This window comes from Micropterus dolomieu, linkage group LG19, assembly GCF_021292245.1.
Source record: "Micropterus dolomieu isolate WLL.071019.BEF.003 ecotype Adirondacks linkage group LG19, ASM2129224v1, whole genome shotgun sequence".
Classification (NCBI taxonomy): Eukaryota; Metazoa; Chordata; class Actinopteri; order Centrarchiformes; family Centrarchidae; genus Micropterus; species Micropterus dolomieu.
In genome coordinates this window covers 19,668,507-19,690,035 of record NC_060168.1, presented here as the reverse complement: position 1 = coordinate 19,690,035, position 21,529 = coordinate 19,668,507, and the positions used below count along the sequence as shown (strand labels likewise).

The window sequence follows — 21,529 nt, the reverse complement described above, 5'->3', positions numbered from 1 at the left end:
GGGGATATCAAAGTTCATTTCTTATTTTGGGATTAAGGAAGTATGGTTGTTTGCTGGTTAATTATTACTTTAAAGTCCACTGTTATCTCATACAGGTCTTTTACTCCCTGAGTAAACATACGGTGTCTGTCTGTGCTGCTTTGCAGCAGGGTTTCTCTTTCCTGCCACAGTATTTCCTTTTCATTGTTATGTCCTTTTTCCATTCACACATCGCTGGTAGATAGCAGTTTTTTTCTATCTTCTCCTGAGACTGCATTTTCCTGTGATGGAGTTTCTTAAACAGAGTCAGAAGACCTGATTGAGGGAGTTTATGCAGCAGCTGTGTGACTCTGCAATGTGACTTATATTCTTTATTTCTACAGAAGCCCTATTGTCTGTGACTGAACTCTGCTTAATTCCTGACCACGCCCTCACCCACGTGGTCATCTTTATGGTAGAGATACATGGCTATTCCCTCTGCTTGCAGAAATAACTTGTGTGCTGTTTTATACCTACAGGCCTGTCACAGAAACTTAGACACACCTGTTTGCTGAACTTAATCTGTATTCACATTCAAAGTGGACTTTAGACAGGCAGTTTTAGCGGCTTAGTTTATCTCCATCCTTTGTTATTCTTACAGTCTGACCTTATACATAATAAATGGAAATAAAAGACTGTCCAGACTGAACTGTCAGTGTTTGTTTCATTTGGACCAACTGTGCTGAAAGCTGGATCATTTTCAGATTGCCTTACACAACTTAACTCTTCCACCACCATGGCTGACAGCTTGTTACGGCCACACCTTAGCATTTCAGTCCTTATCAGTTGTCCTCGTATGGATTCCTGCTGTGTGTGTGTGTGTGTGTTAGGTGTGGGCGATATGGCCCTAAAATAATATCACAATATTTCTGGGTATTTCTATTACAATAATATTCTTATATAGGCTTTATCATGAAGGATATGCTAAGGCACACCTAGTGTGTTGTAGTCACATGCCGACCTCTCAGGCCCTTTGTCAGTTTCATTATGTCTGTATCAACTGTCCTGAAGTCCTCACTTCTGACCTGTTGAAGATTATTGCAACTGTCAACAACGAACAATTACTTTCGTTATCAAAGTGTCAATTATTTTCCAGATTAGTTGGTTGGTCAATGAATCACAAAAAAACTGCTTAGTTTGCCTGAACAGCAGTTAGAAACCCAAACATATCTATAGATATATTTAGTTCAATGTCATAAGACTTAGAAAACCAGGAAATACTCAAATTTGTAAAGGAAGAACCAGTTGAGTTTGTCATCTTCTTATTAAAAAGTGAGCGATTAACTGATTCTCAATGTGTAATTTAACAGCATTGGTGTCAATGTACTTTTAAATAAAAAATAGATTTACATCACAATATTCACCCAAATCAGTCCAAGGTAATTAAAGAACTATTCAACGTTCTAGCAATAGATTTTCTGCTTGGGGGGGACTGAATTCAGTCAGTCAAGTTGAACCTTAGATACATTAAACTCGGACCTAACAGATTGTTCTCTCCACAGGCCTCCGGTGTGAAAGTCACAGATGAAGTTATCGCCGTCTTCAACGACATGAAGGTGCGTAAGGCTCAGGCAAACGAGGATGAGAAGAGGAAGAGGAAGAAGGCCATTCTCTTCTGCATGAGCAAGGACCTCAAGAACATTGTTCTGGATGACGGCAAAGAGATCCTGCTGGGTGACTTGGGAACCACTGTTCAGGACCCATACCAGCACTTTGTGAAGATGCTGCCCCCAGACGACTGCCGCTACGCCCTGTATGACGCCACCTATGAGACCAAAGAAACGAAGAAGGAGGACCTGGTCTTTATCTTCTGGTGAGTGCGGCCATATATCCAATGTTAAAGGATTCTTGACCATCATTAAGATCACATTTGGCTTTAATAATTTTTTTTCCCCCCGCTCGCAGGGCTCCTGAAAGTGCTCCTTTGAAGAGCAAGATGATCTATGCCAGCTCAAAAGATGCTATCAAGAGAAAATTTGAAGGTAAATGGCAGTGTGTGTGTAGTTTTTGCTGATGGATAAATGGATTCAGAATCACAAAGCTGCAGGTGCAAACGTGTTAATTAAAACATACTCCAACCATAACCACACCCAACTAAGTTTGTATATGCACACATACTTCCACTTAGAAAAAGGTTCAACAATTTGTCAGGATATAATATAGTGAATTAAAGCGTTTGTTCAACCAAAAAACTGAGACAGTTATCGTAGCGTGGCCCTATACCTTAAACTTAAAGCTGGCTAAATTGTATTTAAATCAGATAACTGTAATGTGAAAGAGAAATATCACCTGACTGCAGATCACTTATAATTTTTCAGCTCATTGTTTTGGCTTTCCGGCCAGAAACTCGCTGCTCAAATGGCCCACAGACAACATAGCGGAGCATTTAGCAGCCAGATATTTCCCTCAGGAGTTCAGGTGGTCAGAAACTCCACAATATGTGAAAGCTAATGTTGCTTCAGGTCGGCTGGATGTGTGAATAGGAAATTGTTTGTGATGTTGTTAACAGCTTGTTCTGCTGCCCCCATGTGGACAATTAATACTGCTTAAAAACATCTTTAATACACAAACAAACTTTTGCGTAAACAACATTTTGCTAGTCAGATACCTAATCATAGGTATTATACCGCTCTGAATTAAGGATAAAGTAGTCTACCGGTAATAGCCACTAGAAAGGGTATCATTTTAAACATTAGTGCAAAAATCACTGGAGTAAATAGAATGTCAGCTAGTTCTGCCTTGACCGTGTCTTCACTACACGTGCAGCCTGTCTGTAGCGGCCACATCACATCCAGGTACCTGCCCATTTTGTTGGATCTACACGCCACGTTTAGATTTTCATTCTCAGCCACTAGCCTGCATCTGTGCTTTGGTTTTGTCTCGGTGCCAATGTTGCTTTTCAGGATACATATTAAATCAATGTTTCTGCACATGGGTATAAGACTTGTATGATAATTTGTTCTGCTTAATTAAACAATAGGCTTGGGTGATATGATATGTACTGTCAGACAACATACATTTGTGTACCACAGATTTTTCTTTACCATATATATCTCGGTAGTTATGCCTTTTTATATAGTTCCAGGCTATTGTGGGCAGAGTTAAAAATCAAAGTGCTATTTTATGGCAATATTGGATTTTTAGATTTTTGTTTTGCGCCACCAAGATGAATAACCTTTGTCAGGCTGTTTGCTGGATAAGCTAATATTAATCCATAAACAATTTCTTACTTTAATTTTCAGAAGATGTACCATATCATGACAATCTAAATTACATATAACATGATGGAGGATATTATCCATATATTACGTTCAACAGATAAGCTGACTCAAAGGATAAGCTCTGTTATATTTGGGCTTACTTGGTTGACACACCTTATTTAGCAAAAGTGATGATCCAGTGATGTTTTATTTCTTTGTCTGAAACCTTGTACAACATTTACCTTCTGTTTTTATTTCAGGTATTAAGCATGAGTGGCAGGTGAATGGTTTGGAAGACCTCAAAGATCGGCACACCCTGGCAGAAAAGCTTGGCGGCTCGTCAGTAGTCAGCCTGGAAGGAGCCCCTATATAAATACTGCCCCTCCCTCCCTCCCTCTGGCTTCGATCGAGGCCTTTCAGACACATCTGTTGGGTTTAGCTGTTCATTCCAGTGTGGTTTGGAGAAGGGCAAAAGCAGAACCAGCACCATTTGCGGGACTCTCGGGGTGGGATATTGTGGGTGGGTTTGGGGTCAAGTGACAGAAACACAAAAAGAAATTCCAGAAATGCTGACTGTCATTCCAGTTCACGCAACATAAAGAATATGAACAAAACACACACTAAGGAAAAACATTAAGATACAACTGAGGAAGGATGATGATGATAAACTTAAATACACATATTGTTCATGTTTAAGGACAAGGTTTTGTTCTTTCTGGGTTCCATTTGACTGACTGCAGAGAAAGACAGACAACAAACTTTTTAGTTTTCCAACCATTGAATTCTGACAAATCGTTCCAACTACTTGTGTTTTTTTTTTTTTGCCAAACTTCTAGTTAAGTTTTGTAAGTGTGTGTAGTTGAGACTAGTTGTAGTATGAACTAATTTACTCTTGATTGCACAAGATGTAACAAACCTTCTCTGGGGGAACCACAATTAAATATATATTTTTGTTTTTGTTATTCCATTGTTTTTTCTTTCTTTTTGAACATGCAAATTCCAAAACTTGAGTTGACCCCTTTTTTTTATTTTCAGTTCTGGGTCAGAAAACCATGGCATTTGATGTAGTAAACGGACAACATTCCTTGTACTCGTTAAAACCAGGATCCTCTTGATTTAAAATCTTCGGTGTTATGAAGGTCTGATGGGGAGCGATGTGTATATGAAAGACCAGCGGTCAGAGTTTAGACTGAATATTGAATGGTGGATGTTTTGTATCGTCTCCTTATCTCTAATAAAAAGCACTAAACTACTGACTCGTTCTGCTCTTTTTCCACTTGTTTTACTTGTGTTTTGTAAAAACCTACTCTTGAGCCGTTGGGCCTACTTCAAATTTGTAGTTTTTCAGATTTTGGTAATCTGTTACACATCAGATCGGTTTGTAGCATTTTGGTTATGGTGAATGGCACCCGTTGTGAAGTCTTACATTTCAATGATGATGCTCAGATCTTACTGCACAAATGAATAAGTAATAAAATAATCAGCTCATGATGATCACTTCCAACAGTTTTCGTTATAAAAAAACTAACAAATCCATCACAGTGTCCCAAATTCAAATAGTCTAAAGATATTCGATTTCAAATAATGGATGTTATTACAGTAAATATTTACATCTGAGAAGCTTGAATCAGTACATTTTTGCTTGAAACAAATGACGTCGCAAATAAAGTAAATTTAAGTAAAACTCGAGTCCATCTTCGCTGTTCAGGGATTGATTCTGCAGTACCTGTTAGGACCACATGATGGTGCCCAGCCCCAACTAGTGAAACCAAGACTATTGACACAAACTGTGTTATAAATCTCTGTTTATTAAAATATATCACGCATTTCTCAAAAAAAAGAACACTGCCCAGTCCACAGTGACAAGAGCATCAGTGGTTTCCACAAACTGAATGATCCTTGAAGAGCTATAGAAATACCAAACCATTTCCCCAGAGTCAGAAAAGAGAGCAGGAAAGATATAAAGACAAAACGTCATCCAGAGTAGGAAAATAATCTGCTGCTACTGACACATGAGGAAAAGTGTCTTGTGGAAACATTGAGTGTGATATTAAGCTAACTGCGGGAAAATCGTATTAAAAGATGCCGTGTTGATGATCTCACAGGCAGATTTGTTGAATGGGCCCAGAGGTTACAGGGAGCAAATTAAATACAGGACAGAAATAAATCAGTGAAGGGGATCTTGGTCCAAAAGTAGATGAGTAGATCTGCCCTACTGGTGCATCACTGAATTTATTTTTGCGTGGATTTAATCCCGTTTTACTCACTCTCTTTAGGGGAAATAAGACATTTCACCTTGTACGTTTTCAGCCGCTTTGTGCTTTCTTGTGTTTTTCATGCTATAGCCCACTCTCAAATCCTCCTCCTTGTCCGTTTGTCCTACTTTTGTCTTAGTCCTGGACACAGTCTAGTCGGTTACCGTGTACCCAGTAACAGATCTGTGCAAACTTCAGAGGAGTGATGCGCACGGCCACATTGTAGTCCCGGTTCTCCCCATCTATCTCCAGCCACTGGTGTCCAGAGAAAATGCCAATGACCTTTCTTTCCCAGCGCTCTAAACTGTTGTCCCACACTCTTCCATACACTCCAGAGCCGCTGGCTCCAGGTCGGGCATCACAGTGCTGGTATATCAGGTCGCTGGACTCTTCTTCCACGGGACAGAATCTGTACACCAGCTCCCCGGACCTGTCGCTGTCGAAACCAGAGAAGTGAATGCGGTTCCCTGCCAGGTCATCAGAGGAGGGAGCCACGGAGAGGCGCATGAAGGGACGTCGGTGAGGCCAACGCAGCTCCAGCAGGGCGTAATCAAAGTCCATGCTAACCTCCTGAGGGCCCTGGATCCAGCCCTTTGGCACACGGGTACGTTTCACCCTCACCCAGCGGACCAGAGGCTTCTTGGCAGAAGTGAGGCCGGCTTTGGTGCCGTTGATGGATGGAGGAATCAGGAAGCCCACCCTGAGCTTCCGCGCCCCCTTGACATAATCCTTCCCATCGTGCAAACAATGGGCAGCTGTGAGGACATGCTGCTGAGACACAAGAACGCCGGTACAGCCGGTGGAGATCCGCACGGCTGTGGAGAAAGGGTAATCCAATAGGAAGTTGTCACCTTGGATGTTAAAGCGTCCGTCTGCGCCATAAATCTGCCGCCTCACTCGTTTTTTCCTGGGCTTCACTCTTGATCCTCGAATCGGTGAAGGGTGATCAAAGTGATCCGTTTCAACCTCCTCATCACCCTTCACGTCTACAGTAGTGAGAGTGCGGGAGCCGTTGGCGTATAGTGTCTCAAAAGCCAATTTCTCTGTGAGCTGCTCCTTCTGGGCCCCCTGCTCTCCTCTGTGGAAGCAGCTGGAGTTGCAGTGAGTGGTGAAGTCCAGCTGGGTCTGAGCGCTGAAGCGGGAGCGGATGAGAGGCGTCGGCACATGAGGCACCAGCGTGGGTACGTGGACAGGCGGGTGGTGAGGAGGGTGCAGAAAGGACAGGGTGAGCGGGAGGAAGAGCTGCAGGAGCAGGTAAGTCAGGAGCAGGTAAGTCAGGAGCTCACGTTGCGACATCATGGTGATGGAAAACACTGCAACGACAGAAAATCAATCACATACATGAGAAAAACAGCTTATCCCTGCGAGATTGCGTGAATTCCTACATGTTTGTCAGGAAAACAACTGTGGAATACATTCCCAAACAAGCTGTCTTACAAACACGCAAACTCTAATCCCTCATAAGTCTTTCACAGTTGATTGTAAATTACTGCGCCTATGCAAGTGAGGTCAGCTTGCAAAACCTAGTGTTGCAACGCCAGGCCAGAGTTTCATGAGGTGCAAGGCAACAATGGACCTCTTGTTCCTACAATATAGATTACCAGGAAAATAGGATTTCAGCATGATGGAAACAAACAAGCATTTTAAAGTCTGTTTGATACAAAAGTCACAGACAAATTCCAAAGGAAGTGGAAAAAAGAGCAGGCAAAGTGGCCATAGACGTAGCTGAGAAGCAAAAACAAAGCTGAGTGGTAAACACTCTCAAAGTAAAAGATATGCAGTGTGTGATTATTTTATTAAAAAAAGCGTGTTCCTAGACATGATCATCGCAGACTGAATAGGTCCAAACAAGAGGTGTGGAAGTTACAGTCAAAGCTCAGAGGTAAGAAGTTGTTTTATGTCAAACATTAACGAGTTCACAGTATGCGTGGGGCTTTCAGGGCAGATTAGCAGGGACAAGGAGACACTTGATCCCCTCTGAAGGCTGTGGACCCAGAGGCACTCATGGCACGGAGAGAGCAGGTGTGTAAAAAGTGAAAAGAAACAAGTCGAGGCACGGTGGCAAAACTGAGCATTATCACTAACATAGGGCAGGCTGAGGCCTGTCCACACACCTATGTGCTGATCCAGACACCACTAGAAAGGAGGTAGAGTTACAAAGCTCCTCTAAGGAGGGAAAGCATGTGTCAGATGCGTGACAGCTGTGGCAGACAGTCACAGAACATCTTAAGTGGATAAATTGGATGGTGAAGCAGTGCATTTACCAGGCTGTGGTAAAACAGTGATTTGGGGATGTGAAGCAATGACATAACTGTGTTTTCAGAGCCTCTTAAGGTTCTTAAGACAAAATGTTCATGCTCTAAACCAAAGCACTGCAGCTCTTTCAGAGGTTTTAGAGGCTCGGTCTGATTGAAACCACAGGAAAATGATCCAGAGGACATCCCTCTGCAAAGTGACAGCATGTAACTGGAGGCAAAATGGTGGGAGAGCGTTGATTTTGGGGCTGCTGCAGTTAACTTGGAGATTACAGTGCCTCTTTAAAAAATAGTGCAGATAAATCGTTTCAGTGCTGTATTGTATATAAAAAGGGAGGATACAGGTACTGGTTCAGTAAAAAAAAAACACAGAAAGGTATCTAAAACACTCCAGTTTGCTGGTCTGAAGCGTATAGAAGACTCCCTGTTCAGCATTTAATATGATCTAATCTTGTCTGACATGCATGCAGCAGAGTCAAATTAAGTTCATCTCTCTCTAACATCTGTCATACAACGATGATGAAGATGATTGAAGGGATGTTTGGGACCAAGAAACAACAGACTGAGAGAAGAAAAAGAAACATATGAGACCTTATACACACATTTAATCTTATATAGCCTACCATTTATTTCACTCTAACATTTGGCCTGAATACATCTGGCTACATACGGCTGTAAAAACCCTTTTCATTATTTATGCAAAGACCTGTACATGCAACATTGTCCAAAACTGGAGATTTTAGGCATTACCTCCTGATTAGAGATCGATAGACCGTGTTTACATCGCAGTCAAGTTTTCCATCCCATCAGAAGAGTCCCTCAGAATCATTTCCCAGGTTTTGCTCATCATCTCCGGTGACAGGCAGGTAGTTTCTCTGTGCACGTCCTCCGGAAAGACAGTCTTGCTCGCTCTTTTACAGCGTGTACAAAAAAGGCACCGGCGTCCCTCTGGGTGTCGGGACCGACAGTACTTCTTGTGAAACCTGCCCAGCTCAGACTGAGAGCCACAAATAAAAGTCTCTTGTCTGAAAAGAAGTGTTTACTCTCTGAAGCGTCCTGCCTCACGGTCCTAACGCCCCGCCTCCGCCTGTGTGCCTGCTGAGGGGGGACAGTTAGCAAACAAGTGTCCTGCTACAGCTTATTCTCATGTTTTATATGAATTTTACATTTATAACGTGATAATACGTGGAAAAATCGTATTAAGTGTTTTTACCAAGTACAGTCAGATTTTAATGAAAAGCTAAGCTGCAGGTCTATAAGATTAACATGTTCATCTTAATTAAGCATTTTAAAATGCTAACATTTGCTAAACAATGACAATGCTAACAAGTTTAACACTTAAGGTGTAAGTTAAAGTTTAACGTTACCCATTTTAGTTTAGCATGTTAGCATGCTAATCATTGATAATTATAATTACTTTAAGGATTTGTTCAATAACGTCATCTAGGTAACATTCAAACATGCTTCCAATGACAATGCTAATACTTTACCGGTGTAATGATTAACCTATGTGTTTAACATGTTCACCATTTTAATTTAGCGTTTTAGCATGCTATGCTTTGCATAAATACAACTGCAGCTGAGGCTGATGGGAATGTCATTATTTTGGCAGCTAAAGAAATATTGGACAAATTACAAATTTGACCCGATGATGGTGATCGGTGAAAAGATAAGGATTACCAAAGTTATTACATTTCATCCTGAGGGGAACATGAATGTTTTTAGGCCAATATTTACAATTTGTAAACCATTTATAAAGGTTGCTTGTAAAAGAAAAAGTGGTACCAGGTTTCAAAATGCCTTAATCATTTTATAATCTGTACATTCAGTTAGTGTAAACTCAGATTGACTTAATTGTATGAATTTAGTTAGATCAAATTATGTGTTTTCATTAATATGAAATGATCTTTTATGGTATTAAATGAAAGACTTCTGTTTTTCAGCCTCTACCTCAACCCCACTTGTTTTCAGTATGGCATAAAGATTTAACATTCAACGCAGTGAATCAACATGACTGAGTAATTGTTTTTCCTTTTATGACTCAGTTACAGATCAAAGTCTTTATAGTCTTCATCATATCTAGCATTTGGCATGTTCATTGGCAGCCTACAGCTACACCCAAGCAAGAAAAGTCTTGTTTTTGGCATTATGTATTCCAGGTATTATCTATGCCAAGAGCCACAATAGACCAACTCCTGTATGCTCATAGATCGTAGAGCTGTTGGGGCACGTTGGTAGCAGTGTTCACCTCGTCCTCTGCTGACTGACCTTGATCTCCAAAAGGTCTTTCATGTCTCATTCAGGGTCTCAGTGAACCTATGGAATTTGGGGAGCTGCGCATCGACGCTCCCATGGGGTTTGTTGAAGCGTCAGGGGTGGCGAAACAGAGCTCCCAGTCACAGCGACAGTGCTTTCAGGAATGCTGAGGAATCTCCCAACAAGGACACAAGTCAGGCTGTTGGCACAATGTGACCACTGTTGTCCCGGAGCAAATGTCACCACGGAGGAAACACCTAAAGAACCTGCTCCTCATCCCTGTAATAAAATCTTCAGCTGGAGCTGTGTTGACAGATTAAGTGTAAAGTATATTCCCTCAGAAATACAGAGGGAAATCATTGTGGATGGGAAGGAAGGCAGCAGGCAAGAGGCCAGAGAGGTGTAAATGTGTAACTCTGTAAGCATGCTGTGTGTGATGATGGTATCGCTGCCTGTCTGTCTGCTACACAAGAGATTTCTTGTGTTTCCTTCTGTCCTCTTCTTTTCTCTCTTCCTCAAAAATGTTCTGCTCATATTTGTCTCCAGCACAGTAAAATTAAAGAGGACAGAAGATGCAGACACAGTTATTAAAAGAATAGTTCAACATTTTGGGAAATACGCTTATTTGCTTTCTTGCTGATTGTAAGATGAGAAGATTGATACCACTCTCATGTCAAAATATGTAAGTATAAAGCTAGAGCCAGCTGCTGGTTAGATTAGCTTAGCATAAACAAGAGGCAAACAGCTAGCTGTCAAAAGGGAACAAAATGAGTGTCTCTAAAGCTCAGTAATTAACACATTATATCTTGTTTGTTTAATCTGTGCAAAAAGTGAAGTGTAAAAACTTAAATTTGTAGTTTTATCGGAAAGTTATGAACTGGACCTGGCACCTGGTGAAGCAATAGTCCTGCACATAAGTCCTCTTCTCTCCATAACGCCTCTAGTTTTTGTACAAATTAAACAAATCATATAATGTGTTAATTAGTGAGCTAGAGGTGCTCGTATATATCTGTTTACCCCCTGTTTTCTGTCTTTATGCTAAGCTAAGTAAACCAGCTGCTGGCTGTAGCATCAGACATAAGAGTTGTATTAATCTAATCATGCAAGCCTCTGCAAGAAAGCGAATTATTGTATTCCCCAACATGTTAAACTATTCCTTTAATTTAATTAATTTTGTAGGGCAAAAATATTAAAGAACCATTTAAATTAAATACAGTATTAATGTGTCTGTTTTTCAGTAAAATATTGTATTGTAATTCCTAACTCTTGCCAAGTTCCCCCAAAAGTCAAGCTAATCCTTTAAAGTCTGTATCGAAGCTTTTATACACATGAGGGAAATTTTCCTATATATTTTGCTCAATTTGTCAGCCTGTGTAAATTGATGTGTACGGTAAGAAGTCTTGTCAAGATTTAAAAAAAAAAATCTTTCTGGGTCTAGTGTCCCACCTGTCTCCTGTCTGTTGTACGGTAGATTAGCAGTTTCTTGTCTAACACGTGTTTCAGGGTTCATTCTTGGTTCAGTTTCAGAAGAGGTGCCTGCTGTATAGTTGACAGTTTAAAGGAAAAATCTGTCTTGCAACTGTTAAAAACAGCTGTTGGTAGTATATCTTTCATTTCCGAAACTATTTGTCTTGTTTGACAGTGTTCATTCAATTGTTCAGGCTTTACCTGCCTATTACTGTCAAGGGTCACAAGGGACCAGCATGCTTTGGGTGGTGTAAAAATGTAAATGAACCCTCTGGATAGGTTTTCAGTCCACCACAGGACTAATACAGACACTCACAGCACACAATTTAGAGTATAAATTCGCCTGACCTGCAGGTCTTTGACATTTGGAAGGATGCAATTGAACGCAGGGAGAACTTGTCAGCTCCAGATGAAAGAAAATTCCTGGACTGAGAATCGACCCCGTGACACTGACACATTGCTGCCTCTGTTTGATGGTGTATTTTTTCCCACTGCACAGCAGACCATGAGCTCCACGTCACAGATTGTGCTCATTCATACATGGACACCAGGTGTGATGCTAATTTTATTGGTCACTCTTTTGCTATGTAGAGTCAGATCAGTCGTTGGCTTCGAGCAGGCCTTCTGGTCAATGAACAGACCAGATGTAAACATGAAAGCCTTACACAGAAGTGATTTATTGAGCAGCACTTCATAGAAAATACATACTCATCAAAGACTTTTATTTTACTGTGTGAGAACTTTAAGAGATTTTCATAGTCATGTTTATATTGTTTGCTGTGATTAAATGGCTACTGATTTTAAAAACTCTGCTCTCCTTAAATGCTGTAAGAATAAACTTTTGCATCCAGCAGTCCAAATGACAGGGAATGTGTAAAGCAACAAGACTAAGAGTCTACAGCCATGCCAGCGCCTCTGTGAGGCTTGCCCTTTTGCACAGCTGTGCTTGAGCTAACTGCTATCAGTATGGTAACATGAATACAATGACAACGCTAACATTTTTGATCTGATGGCAATTCATCAAATAATAGAGACATCTCACTGTAAACCAAAAATTTCAACCTCTTGGAGTTTTGGTGGCACTAGAGGAAAAGTTGGTGGATCACCAAAGTCACTATGATTCATCATCTGGAGTTCATGAGTGTCTGTACAAACTTTCATGTGAATCCATCCAATAGTTGTTGAGTCTGACCCAAAGTGGTGGACTGACCATCGCTTAACCCAAAGCCATGCTGCTAGCGCAGCTAAAAATCAAGACTGTTTTGGAAGAACTGTATCTCTTGGTCAGCCTCTTGGTTAAGCATTAACGTGCTTCTACATAGCGCATATTTTTTCTCATGTTCCTGTCTCTTTAACACCGAGGTCCTGAAGGTCAATGACCCTTATCCTCAACCCCCCCCAATCTTGGCACTCACTCAGTCACTTGTCACTTTCTCTGACCCACATTTTCCAAGATGAGTCACATAAGAAAACAAAAAAACATCCCACCTTTCCCCCTCTGGAGAAATGCCTGTCATGTTCATTAACATCTGACCACTTTCCAGGGAAGTGTGTTATTAGGCTGTCACTGTGTGAACGGGGGAGCGAGGAAAACAAATGACATGAAAGCCATCAGGTTTCCAGCTGTCTGTGTCTCCTTGTGTTTGACATTCTTCATAATTATTCAGTGTTTGTGCAGGATTCCCTAATATTTGTCATTACTGCTGGCTGTCGGCGCTGAGCTTGTTCAGTCTGGAAGAAAGTGGCGTGGAGGATTCCAGATGAGTGAGTTCATGCTGGGTATGTGTGAGCAGGCATACCTTAAATTTCCATGGAAATGGTGCTGCAGAGCTGAGCGCTACTCAAAGCCTGCAATAGTCCCATATTGTGCAAATTAGAGTTAAATATATGTGTCCGTTAAGGTAGGGAACAAAGATGTGGTCCGTTATAATGACATCATGGTGGGCCAGGGGATCAAGGCTTGTGTGATCGTTCAGCTGACATGCTGTGAGGGCCCCACATAAGCAAATGGGGATTTGTTAACTGGATCACAGGTTTTTCTTTGGACTCTTTAATCTGATAATTGGCTTCAGATTCAAACAAGCCATCTGAGCCTTAAAACAGTAGAGTGAACCTTTTATAACAATCCTGCAGCTCTTGACCCAGTCTCAGCCAGACCCTCTTGTCACTTAGGAGCCACAGAAACTGGAGCCTTTTTAGAGAGCAGTTCTTTAAAGAGAGGTGAACTGTGAACACAAAGAATGTCCCCTTTTCTCCTTTCCAGCTTGTGCCTCAGTGTTTTATGTCGCCTTTTTTCCCCATCCGGACACATTTATTGCTTCTTCCCTTTTCATCAAAGCCCTCCCATCCCATCTGTCTGTCCTCTATCTCTCCTCATCATCAGAACAAAACAGACCAGACATTTTCCACATTTCAGTCTTCGTGTTGTTGCAGCACTTGACAAAGAGCTGCATCTGTGCCAGAAATACCTTTTTAGACATTGTATTTTCCTCCCTGATTGATATCTCATCCTCTGTTGAGCAGATACCCCTCCCGCCGTTGGTCCCTGCTTCTCCTGCAGGGCCTTGTGGGTACGTATTCAGCCCGACTTCCCCTCGGCATGATGTCATTTCAGTTTGGCTGCATGAGGAAAGGGAAAAAAGGGAAAAAGTTAGCAGTTAGCAAAAACAGAACTAAAGGAATGTAAACTTACTGCGATGAAATCCATCAGAAGAGAGGTAGAGAGTGTGTCTCATCATATCTTTAACCAGTCTAGGCAGATTGAAGGCTGTAGGAGGGAGTCTGCTGCTCAGACTGGAAGTTGTCCAGAACGGTATTCTGTCGCTCCAACCTCTGGCCTCCCATAACAACCTTAAAACATCTCTTTGGCCTGGACATATGGAAAAGAGACAGGCATCTGTTGGCTTAATCAAGTGATATAATGGTTCCAACATGAATTATTGTCCAAGGGCAAAATAAATCTGCTTATCACTATTAAGCAACTTCGCAGATTGTTGTCAGCTTTCTGTAGAAAGAGGCCACAGATATGTTCTGATTATAAGACAGATAACAAATAACATTTTCAAATATTGTTCCTCACCAAAAGAGTGGATCACATCACTCCAGGTCTGAGGTCTTTACACTGGCTTCGTGTCTGTCAACAAATTGGTTTTAAAATACTGCTGTTGGTTTAGAAAGATTGAATGGATTAGGGATCGACTGCTATGTTGTGAACCATCCAGACCTCTCAGGTCGTCTGGGACAGGTCTTCTTTCTGTACCCAGAGTCAAAACTAACCCTGAAGAAGCAGCGTTGACTTTTGATGCACCATATATCTGGAACAAACTCCCATAAAACTGCAGGTCTGTTGCAACTCTCTTTTAAAGCAAGGCTGAATACTTTCCTTTTTGCCTTTTATTCAGTCAAATGACTGTTCATTTCTTACTCTGCACTGTAACTTTCATTTTTCTATCTTCTCCCTGTGTTATTATTTTTTTAGCTTGTTTTCATTTTCTCTTCTCTTGGCTCTTTAATGACCACTGTCTAATGTCTTTAAACACATGTCCTTTAGTGGTGTGTTTCTTTTGCACTTTGTCTCCATGCTTGTGATGTTTTGTGTGAAGCAATGTAAAATTGCTTTGTTGCTGAAATATAAATAAACTTGCCTGGCCTTGCCTCAGTGAAGTGATGATGAAGAAAAATAGAACAGAAATTTCTGTTAACGGTGCGTATTATATCTTATTATTTGAGCCAGATACAACTAAACCAAATCCTATGATCTTTGACTCTTATGTTATTGTTTTTAGCTTCAGTTTTTATCACTAATATTATTTTTGTTATTTTAATCATGACCCGAACAAATCTTGACCCTGAAAACAATGCTGTCCAATTGGAAAATTAACAGAGGCAAATCAATTTTATGTCTTCACTTCCACACAAAAAAAATACTGTACTTCTCACACAACCTCCCAGGGTGACGAGTAGCTCAGAGCCAAAATATTAACTAGAAACTCAGGAACGACAGGCATAACCAAAGTGTGGGTTGAATATTTGGGGAATTTAACTGATACCAGAAGGGAGAAATTACACTGGGAATGCTAGAAATGTTTTGAAATGTGAGTTGTTTTGGGAGACCAGAGATTATATAGAAGTGGCTCTCCGTCTGAGATCAACAGCAACAGTAGAAGTGAAAGGGTCTGGAGTCACAGAGGCTACACAGCTGTTATACATTATAGAAAATGCAAATGGAGATGAGCCTCAAATAGATTGACAGGCCGTCATTGTTCATCAAACAAATATGGTTTGAATATCGAGAAATCATCAAAAGAGGCTGTGATAGAAACACTACGCAGGCGACTGCAAATCATCTGACCACATGAGATGGATCCAGCTCAAGCTGTTTCCGTGGAGGAGACTGAGACAAAAAGATTTCAGGTCATTTGAGTGGAAGAACAAATCTGCTGTAAAGGACTCAGTAAACAGACCCAAATATTTACAGCCTCAGTGCGAACATTCCCGCTGACACTCTCTTCTGTATGAGACTGTCCTTCATCTACAGAGACACTGAAATATACTCTTAACTCCTATTTGCATATCTCTCTTTGACCCTTTATGTTGGTTTTGAACTTTCTCCCACTTAAACTCCAAAGATATTTCACCATTTTCTTTAAACAGCTTTGGTATTACGGTGTCTTTAACAGGTACAGTATCTGCAGTCTGTATACGATCAATCTTAGGGACAACAGGCAACAAAATAATTATTTTTAAATATTCATCATACAAAATCTTCTTATCTGCCCTTAATGAGTTTATTTCCCAAAGTGGAATATGCAGAGCTTCAGTGGTACTGACTGTATCTCCTCAATGTAATGCAGACTACTTTGATTTCACAAACATGAGATTCAGTTATTTAAAGCTGCATTCGTTTTTTGGCCTTTTGGGGGCAGCATAACAAGCTGAAAACACCACATAACCATGTCATCACCTTCAAGTTAGCAAACGGTTGCTAATTTACACATCAAGCAGTTACAGAGCAACATTAGCATTCATTTGGAGTTGTGTTTCTGGCCCCTGACAAATGTAAGTCTAGCTCTAGTTTGGTCTCAACCAACTCATCAGAAAGAATATTTTGCTCTTTAGCGTGCTAGCTGTTTTACTGTGTTCACCAGCTAGTCGCTTCCTCTGTCTGTGTTGTTTGGTTCTAGGCAGGTAGCAAACAGTGGGTTTTTTGGACATGTTTTGCAGAATACAGTTGCTTGCATTGTAATATAGAAATATTGATTGGTGCTTTATAGGTTCAGTTTTAGTCACACTAGTTAGACTCACTCCCTGCTAAGTGTCCTCATTTTTCAAGTGCGCAGGAGAAGCTACGGTGGCCGACACGCTCTATCGGCTCTTGTGCTAAATAATAAAAAAAATGGTCCTCCATTTTTCCAAATTCCCTGTCTCTTCTTACTTCTAACAAACCAGACTACTACTACTACTTCTTCTTCGTACGTATTCAATATTGTGATAAAACGCACTCTGTAGAGCACTTTGTCCGTTTGGGCTACTGTAGAAACATGGCAGCGCAACATGGTGATGTAAGGTGTCCCGCTGTGTATATAGATAGAAATGGCTCATTCTAAGGTAATAAAAACGTAACGGTTCATTATGTAAGGTCTTTATACACCACTTGTTAAGAGTGTGGTTTTGTGTTCATGTCTTTCCTGTTTAAGTCCGTTTTTGGTTCTGTGTTTCTCTGTGTAGTCTTGTTTAGTTAGTTCTTAGTGTCTACTCCTGGTCTGTGTACTTCGATATTATTTTGTCCATGTTTGCTCTGCGTTCTGTTTAATCTTAGTTCAGTCTGTTTTCCCTGTTGTATTTTTTTGGTATATTAGTGATCTGTCTGCTTATGTTCTGGTTCAGTTATTTATATTCTGTTTCTTCCTGGTTATTAGTTTCCCTGTGGCCTTGGTGTCTGTCTGTTTCCCCCCTGCTGTCTCTCTACCTGCCTGTGTCTCATTAGTCCTGATCCCCCTCACCTGTGTTGCTCCTGCCCCGCTCGTTAGTCCCTGTGTATATGTATGCCTGCTTGTGACTCCAGTCTGGGTCATGTCCTTTCGTCTTGTTGAGTGTTCTGCCTTGCTTCTTGCCTAGTTCCTTGTTCAGTGTTTTGGATTACCTGTCTTTTGGATTTACTTTGGAATGGACTTTACCTTGAGCTCTATGGAAGCCTGTGCAGTTAAGTTTTGTTTAAATAAATATTTTCTGTTGAACTGAATCCTCCTGTTAGTGTCTGCGTTTGGGTCCACACCACACCTCAGTCCTCTAGCATCTGAGTCCAGAATGGAATGTTCTGCAGTGTTCTGGAATGTTATCGCCACAGTTCTTTGCTCCAGAGAACTCACAAAGGAACCGCCTGCAGGAACAACTATGTTGCCAGGTAATGAAGGAGCCCTGATAACAGCCACAATGTGGTCTGTAAACTGAGGAGAGGAATCCAGGCAGTGTGTGTTAGTGCGTATTTACCCCAGCCCCCCTGAACACAACAAAAAACACCTTTAAGGAATAAACGCTTTATGCTTGTGAGTAACAACCAGTCTTTCAGATGATTATGAGTATTGATATGACCACTGTCCAAAATGATGATTTTGCTTCAATCTGTCAATTTTTAGATTTCAACCTAATTTGCAACTATGAGACTATTACTATGAGAAGCCGCCTAGGCCACTACAGTGGGCTGTCACAGGAGTTAAAGTTGCTCTTTCTAGAACAGAATGCAGTATTTCCCTCTTCTCAGGGTTAACAAACTCAGCAGCAGCTCCTGTGGAGCTGAGAGGCTGACAGCAAGCACGACCAGTTAATATCGTTAGGTCTCCATACAAGGGTACAGCTTAGGTAACGTTCATCTGAAAATATAAAGACACTGAACAACATTATTATTTGGCAATCACACAGGGATATGAAATATTGTTTCACCTACTTATCAAATGGCCAAAAACTTTCCTCCTCCATGTTCATTTAGTAATTTGGTCACTTTTATATCACATCCCCATAATCCAGTGCAATGACAGATGCAGTGAGTGGGGATCAACCCCAGGTCTCCCACACCAAAGGCAAAAGTATTAACCACTGTACTACAGATCCCTATGTCATAACTTTTGAACATATATTCATACTCTAAGTCACAATAACATACATACATACATACATACATACTCACCTCGCACACATATACAAATGACAGTATGTATGTATGTATGTGCATGTAGTTTTTATGCTAAGTCTGTTTCTATTGCGTTAGCTAATCTTTAACAGCCGTTTTCTCAAAATGACGTGTTTCCAGTATGCCAAGTACAGTATAGTTTTCCTTGCCCTTCAAGGCAGTTAGATCCTCATAATTTTACACACATTGTCTTGTAGCAAGACATTTACAGAGTTTAAAAAAAAATATCTTTTATCGTTCTTTTTTTTATGTGGTAGTGTATTTTATCTGTAAATATGTGGTACAAAAAGTCACATATGACTGGTATATTTTCAATACATCCATGAAAAAACAATGTTTTGATAAACTATTCTGTAAATGCCTGGCCATTTGGTATATTGTCAATAATGTGCTGGAAAATTAATTTGTGTGATGATATGCAAATCACACCTCATTTGCATATTTAAAATTTATACATTAAACATTTTAATTCAAAAATAGCTTCTATTTATTTATACCATCAGCTTGTAAAGTTTCATTGTGATATGAGTAAATTTGGAAAAACTGTGGTGTCTCGCCTTAATAAACCTATTGTGGCACTGGTGGATTTTGTCCTTCGTTCCCTGAATGAAGCAACAGGAGACGATCCAGATGCAGCTCTGACAGACAGAGCAGCGAGGCTGCCAGTTCTGCTGTTATCTGCAGATGCTAATCCTCACAGTTACATGCAATGTTAATTTGGTGACAACGCTCTCCAACAAAACACAACAGCAGCGTCCATAACCAACACCAGGCTCGCTTAACATTTCCAATATGCTAAACAACTTGTCTGCGAATAAAGAGAAACACTCTTTCCAACAAACAAATTAAAGTTCCTAACAAGGGCTAAATTATTGTTGCATGTGTTCAGCTGTTACAATGTTCCTTCAGTGAAATCAAAGCATTTTTCTACCGCTCACCTCTTTCCCCCAGATATCTTCTACATGGCATTTTTATTATTCTAACTCTGCCAGAGCTGTGCAAGTGAATGGGGAGCTGGACTAGCCAAGAGACTGCACTGGGAGGTTTTTGTGGTTATGAAAAAAAAGAAAAGAAAGAATGTTTCTTCTCTTGCTGCATTCTTTCCTTCATCAAGAATTCACTGAGGTTTGGCCATGCGCTTTTTTACTGGAGCCTTTTCCTGTTCGCCTGGGAATAACAAGGCCGTCCATTTGTTGTCCCTGTGCACTTTGAACAGAGAAGCCGCAGACTGGGCTTCAGAGCTCTCTAAGAGCTCAGGGCAACTCCACACCCACAGTTTAATCCTTTAACCACCGCATATCACACAGAAACAAAGCCAGCCCCCACTCCCAGTGTCCGAAACAGACCCCTGAAAGCCTAGGAGCTCATTTTCCTGGGAATAATACTCTATATAGATCCGCCTCAAGCGTGGGTTCAGGGTTTTGTCCCCCTGACTGGTTCTCTTTTCAGTTGCTAACAGATTGATGAAGCAATGACGCTCATAATTGGATTCCAGCATGGCACATCTCTGCTCTGTGCTCAGCTGGATCTTATTGTTTTTGCCCAGCATTTAATCTACGACTGATTGGGGTCTATAAATTCAACAGACAGGACATGGCACAGAGATTTACAGCTCCAAAAAGACATCAGGGCTGTGACAAAACATTCCAAGCGACAACTGTTTAATTGTAAACTTATTCAAAGGTTATCCGCAACCAGATGAACAAAAAGCCCAGAGGACATGAGTGCCTGAGAATCTTGGATGATCACAAAAGCTTTGCAAACGCATGTCTGTTTATAATAAGCGGCAGAATCCAAAACACCCCATGCAAAGCCAAGGAAAACTTGGAGAACTGTGTCTGACACCAGGGATCAAGTTGGAAGAGACTCAGAAAGAGACGTTCTGTCCCAGCAAAACCAGTAACAACTGTTCATAAAAGTCTCAGTCCCCTCAAATAGGAACTACTTTTTGAATACATTCTCGTCTGCTTTCACTGTCCTCTCCCATCTCACACATTAACTTGTTAGTGAAGTAACGATTGTGTAACGCTGATACAAATTACAACCTGTCATAATGACTTTGGTTCCATCCTACCCACAGCTTTTATGACACCCTGATCCAATGCATCTGACTTCTTGCACCAATCTTTCCGTTATTGTATTCGTTGTTCCCTCAAGCATGCAAGGCAGCGCAAACGTCTGGTGGCTCAGTGCAGGCAGTGGGACGAGTGACAACAGTCTGTGATTGCAGAGAGGGAAAGAGAGTGAGAGAGGCACATGAGGCGGCTGAGGTGGCCAAAGTCTGATCTCAGTACAGACGAGGCTGGGCTGCAGCTGTGTGTCCTCACGTTCAACTCCCATCTAGATCCAGATTAGTAACACCATTACTCAGCCAAGACCTGCTCCCACTGACACTTGGACATAAGTACACTGGGATATACACTTCCAGAAGGTCTATCTATCTATCTAGAAGTCTATCTATCTATCTATCTATCTATCTATCTATCTATCTATCTATCTTATGATAAGATAAGATTTTCGTTTAATAATGCAGACACAACAATTAAAGGTACCCTGTGGAGTTTTTGGTACTGTCAAGGAAAAGTTTTGATGAAAGAATACCCTCATTTATTTTTCCTTCAGGTTTTACTGCCACATGCCCGCCTTGGGGCTTATGCGACACACACTCCTGCCAGATGCAGAGGACACTAATACATCATGACAACTGGCGATGCAGAAATGTACCATAACAGGGAGCAAAACACCAATAAAAGAGGAAAAGAAGAAGACCACAAGCTACAGCTGGGGATAATTTGATATTATCAGTTGTTGACTTTTAGTTGATCTGTATCATGTTGACATTGTATGATTGTATTGGATTTTTGTTTTATAAAATTTAAATAATTTGAGCAA

General features: G+C 40.9%; 2 protein-coding genes and 2 long non-coding RNA genes across 6 annotated transcripts in view; 2 read left to right on the top strand and 2 right to left on the bottom strand.

Annotated features, from left to right (window-relative positions):
• cfl1 (cofilin 1) overlaps window positions 1–4,471 on the top strand; it is a 6,436-nt gene extending 1,965 nt beyond the window's left edge. For 2 of the 3 annotated variants that reach the window (XM_046031140.1, XM_046031139.1), the window contains exons 2-5: window positions 363–433; window positions 1,521–1,831; window positions 1,924–2,000; window positions 3,479–4,471. In XM_046031140.1, the coding sequence (XP_045887096.1) occupies window positions 363–433; window positions 1,521–1,831; window positions 1,924–2,000; window positions 3,479–3,591 (572 nt within the window). In that variant the 3' untranslated portion in view covers window positions 3,592–4,471. The remainder of the gene's footprint in view (window positions 1–362; window positions 434–1,520; window positions 1,832–1,923; window positions 2,001–3,478) is intronic. The other variant, XM_046031141.1, reaches the window with a different exon arrangement.
• A 535-nt stretch (window positions 4,472–5,006) lies between these two features.
• Window positions 5,007–8,811, bottom strand: LOC123957644 (serine protease 23). The gene is made up of 2 exons (XM_046030599.1): window positions 8,479–8,811; window positions 5,007–6,786 (listed from the first exon to the last, which is right to left on the bottom strand). The coding sequence occupies exon 2, from the start codon at window positions 6,770–6,772 to the stop codon at window positions 5,609–5,611; it is 1,164 nt and encodes a 387-aa protein (XP_045886555.1). The 5' UTR covers window positions 6,773–6,786; window positions 8,479–8,811; the 3' UTR covers window positions 5,007–5,608.
• Window positions 7,212–11,417, top strand: LOC123957646. Its single transcript, XR_006821845.1, has 2 exons — window positions 7,212–7,355; window positions 10,032–11,417. It is a non-coding gene; the product is annotated as an uncharacterized LOC123957646 (long non-coding RNA).
• Window positions 11,418–13,857: 2,440 nt separating this feature from the next.
• Window positions 13,858–17,799, bottom strand: LOC123957645. Its single transcript, XR_006821844.1, has 2 exons — window positions 17,454–17,799; window positions 13,858–14,320 (listed from the first exon to the last, which is right to left on the bottom strand). It is a non-coding gene; the product is annotated as an uncharacterized LOC123957645 (long non-coding RNA).
• Window positions 17,800–21,529: the final 3,730 nt, after the last annotated feature.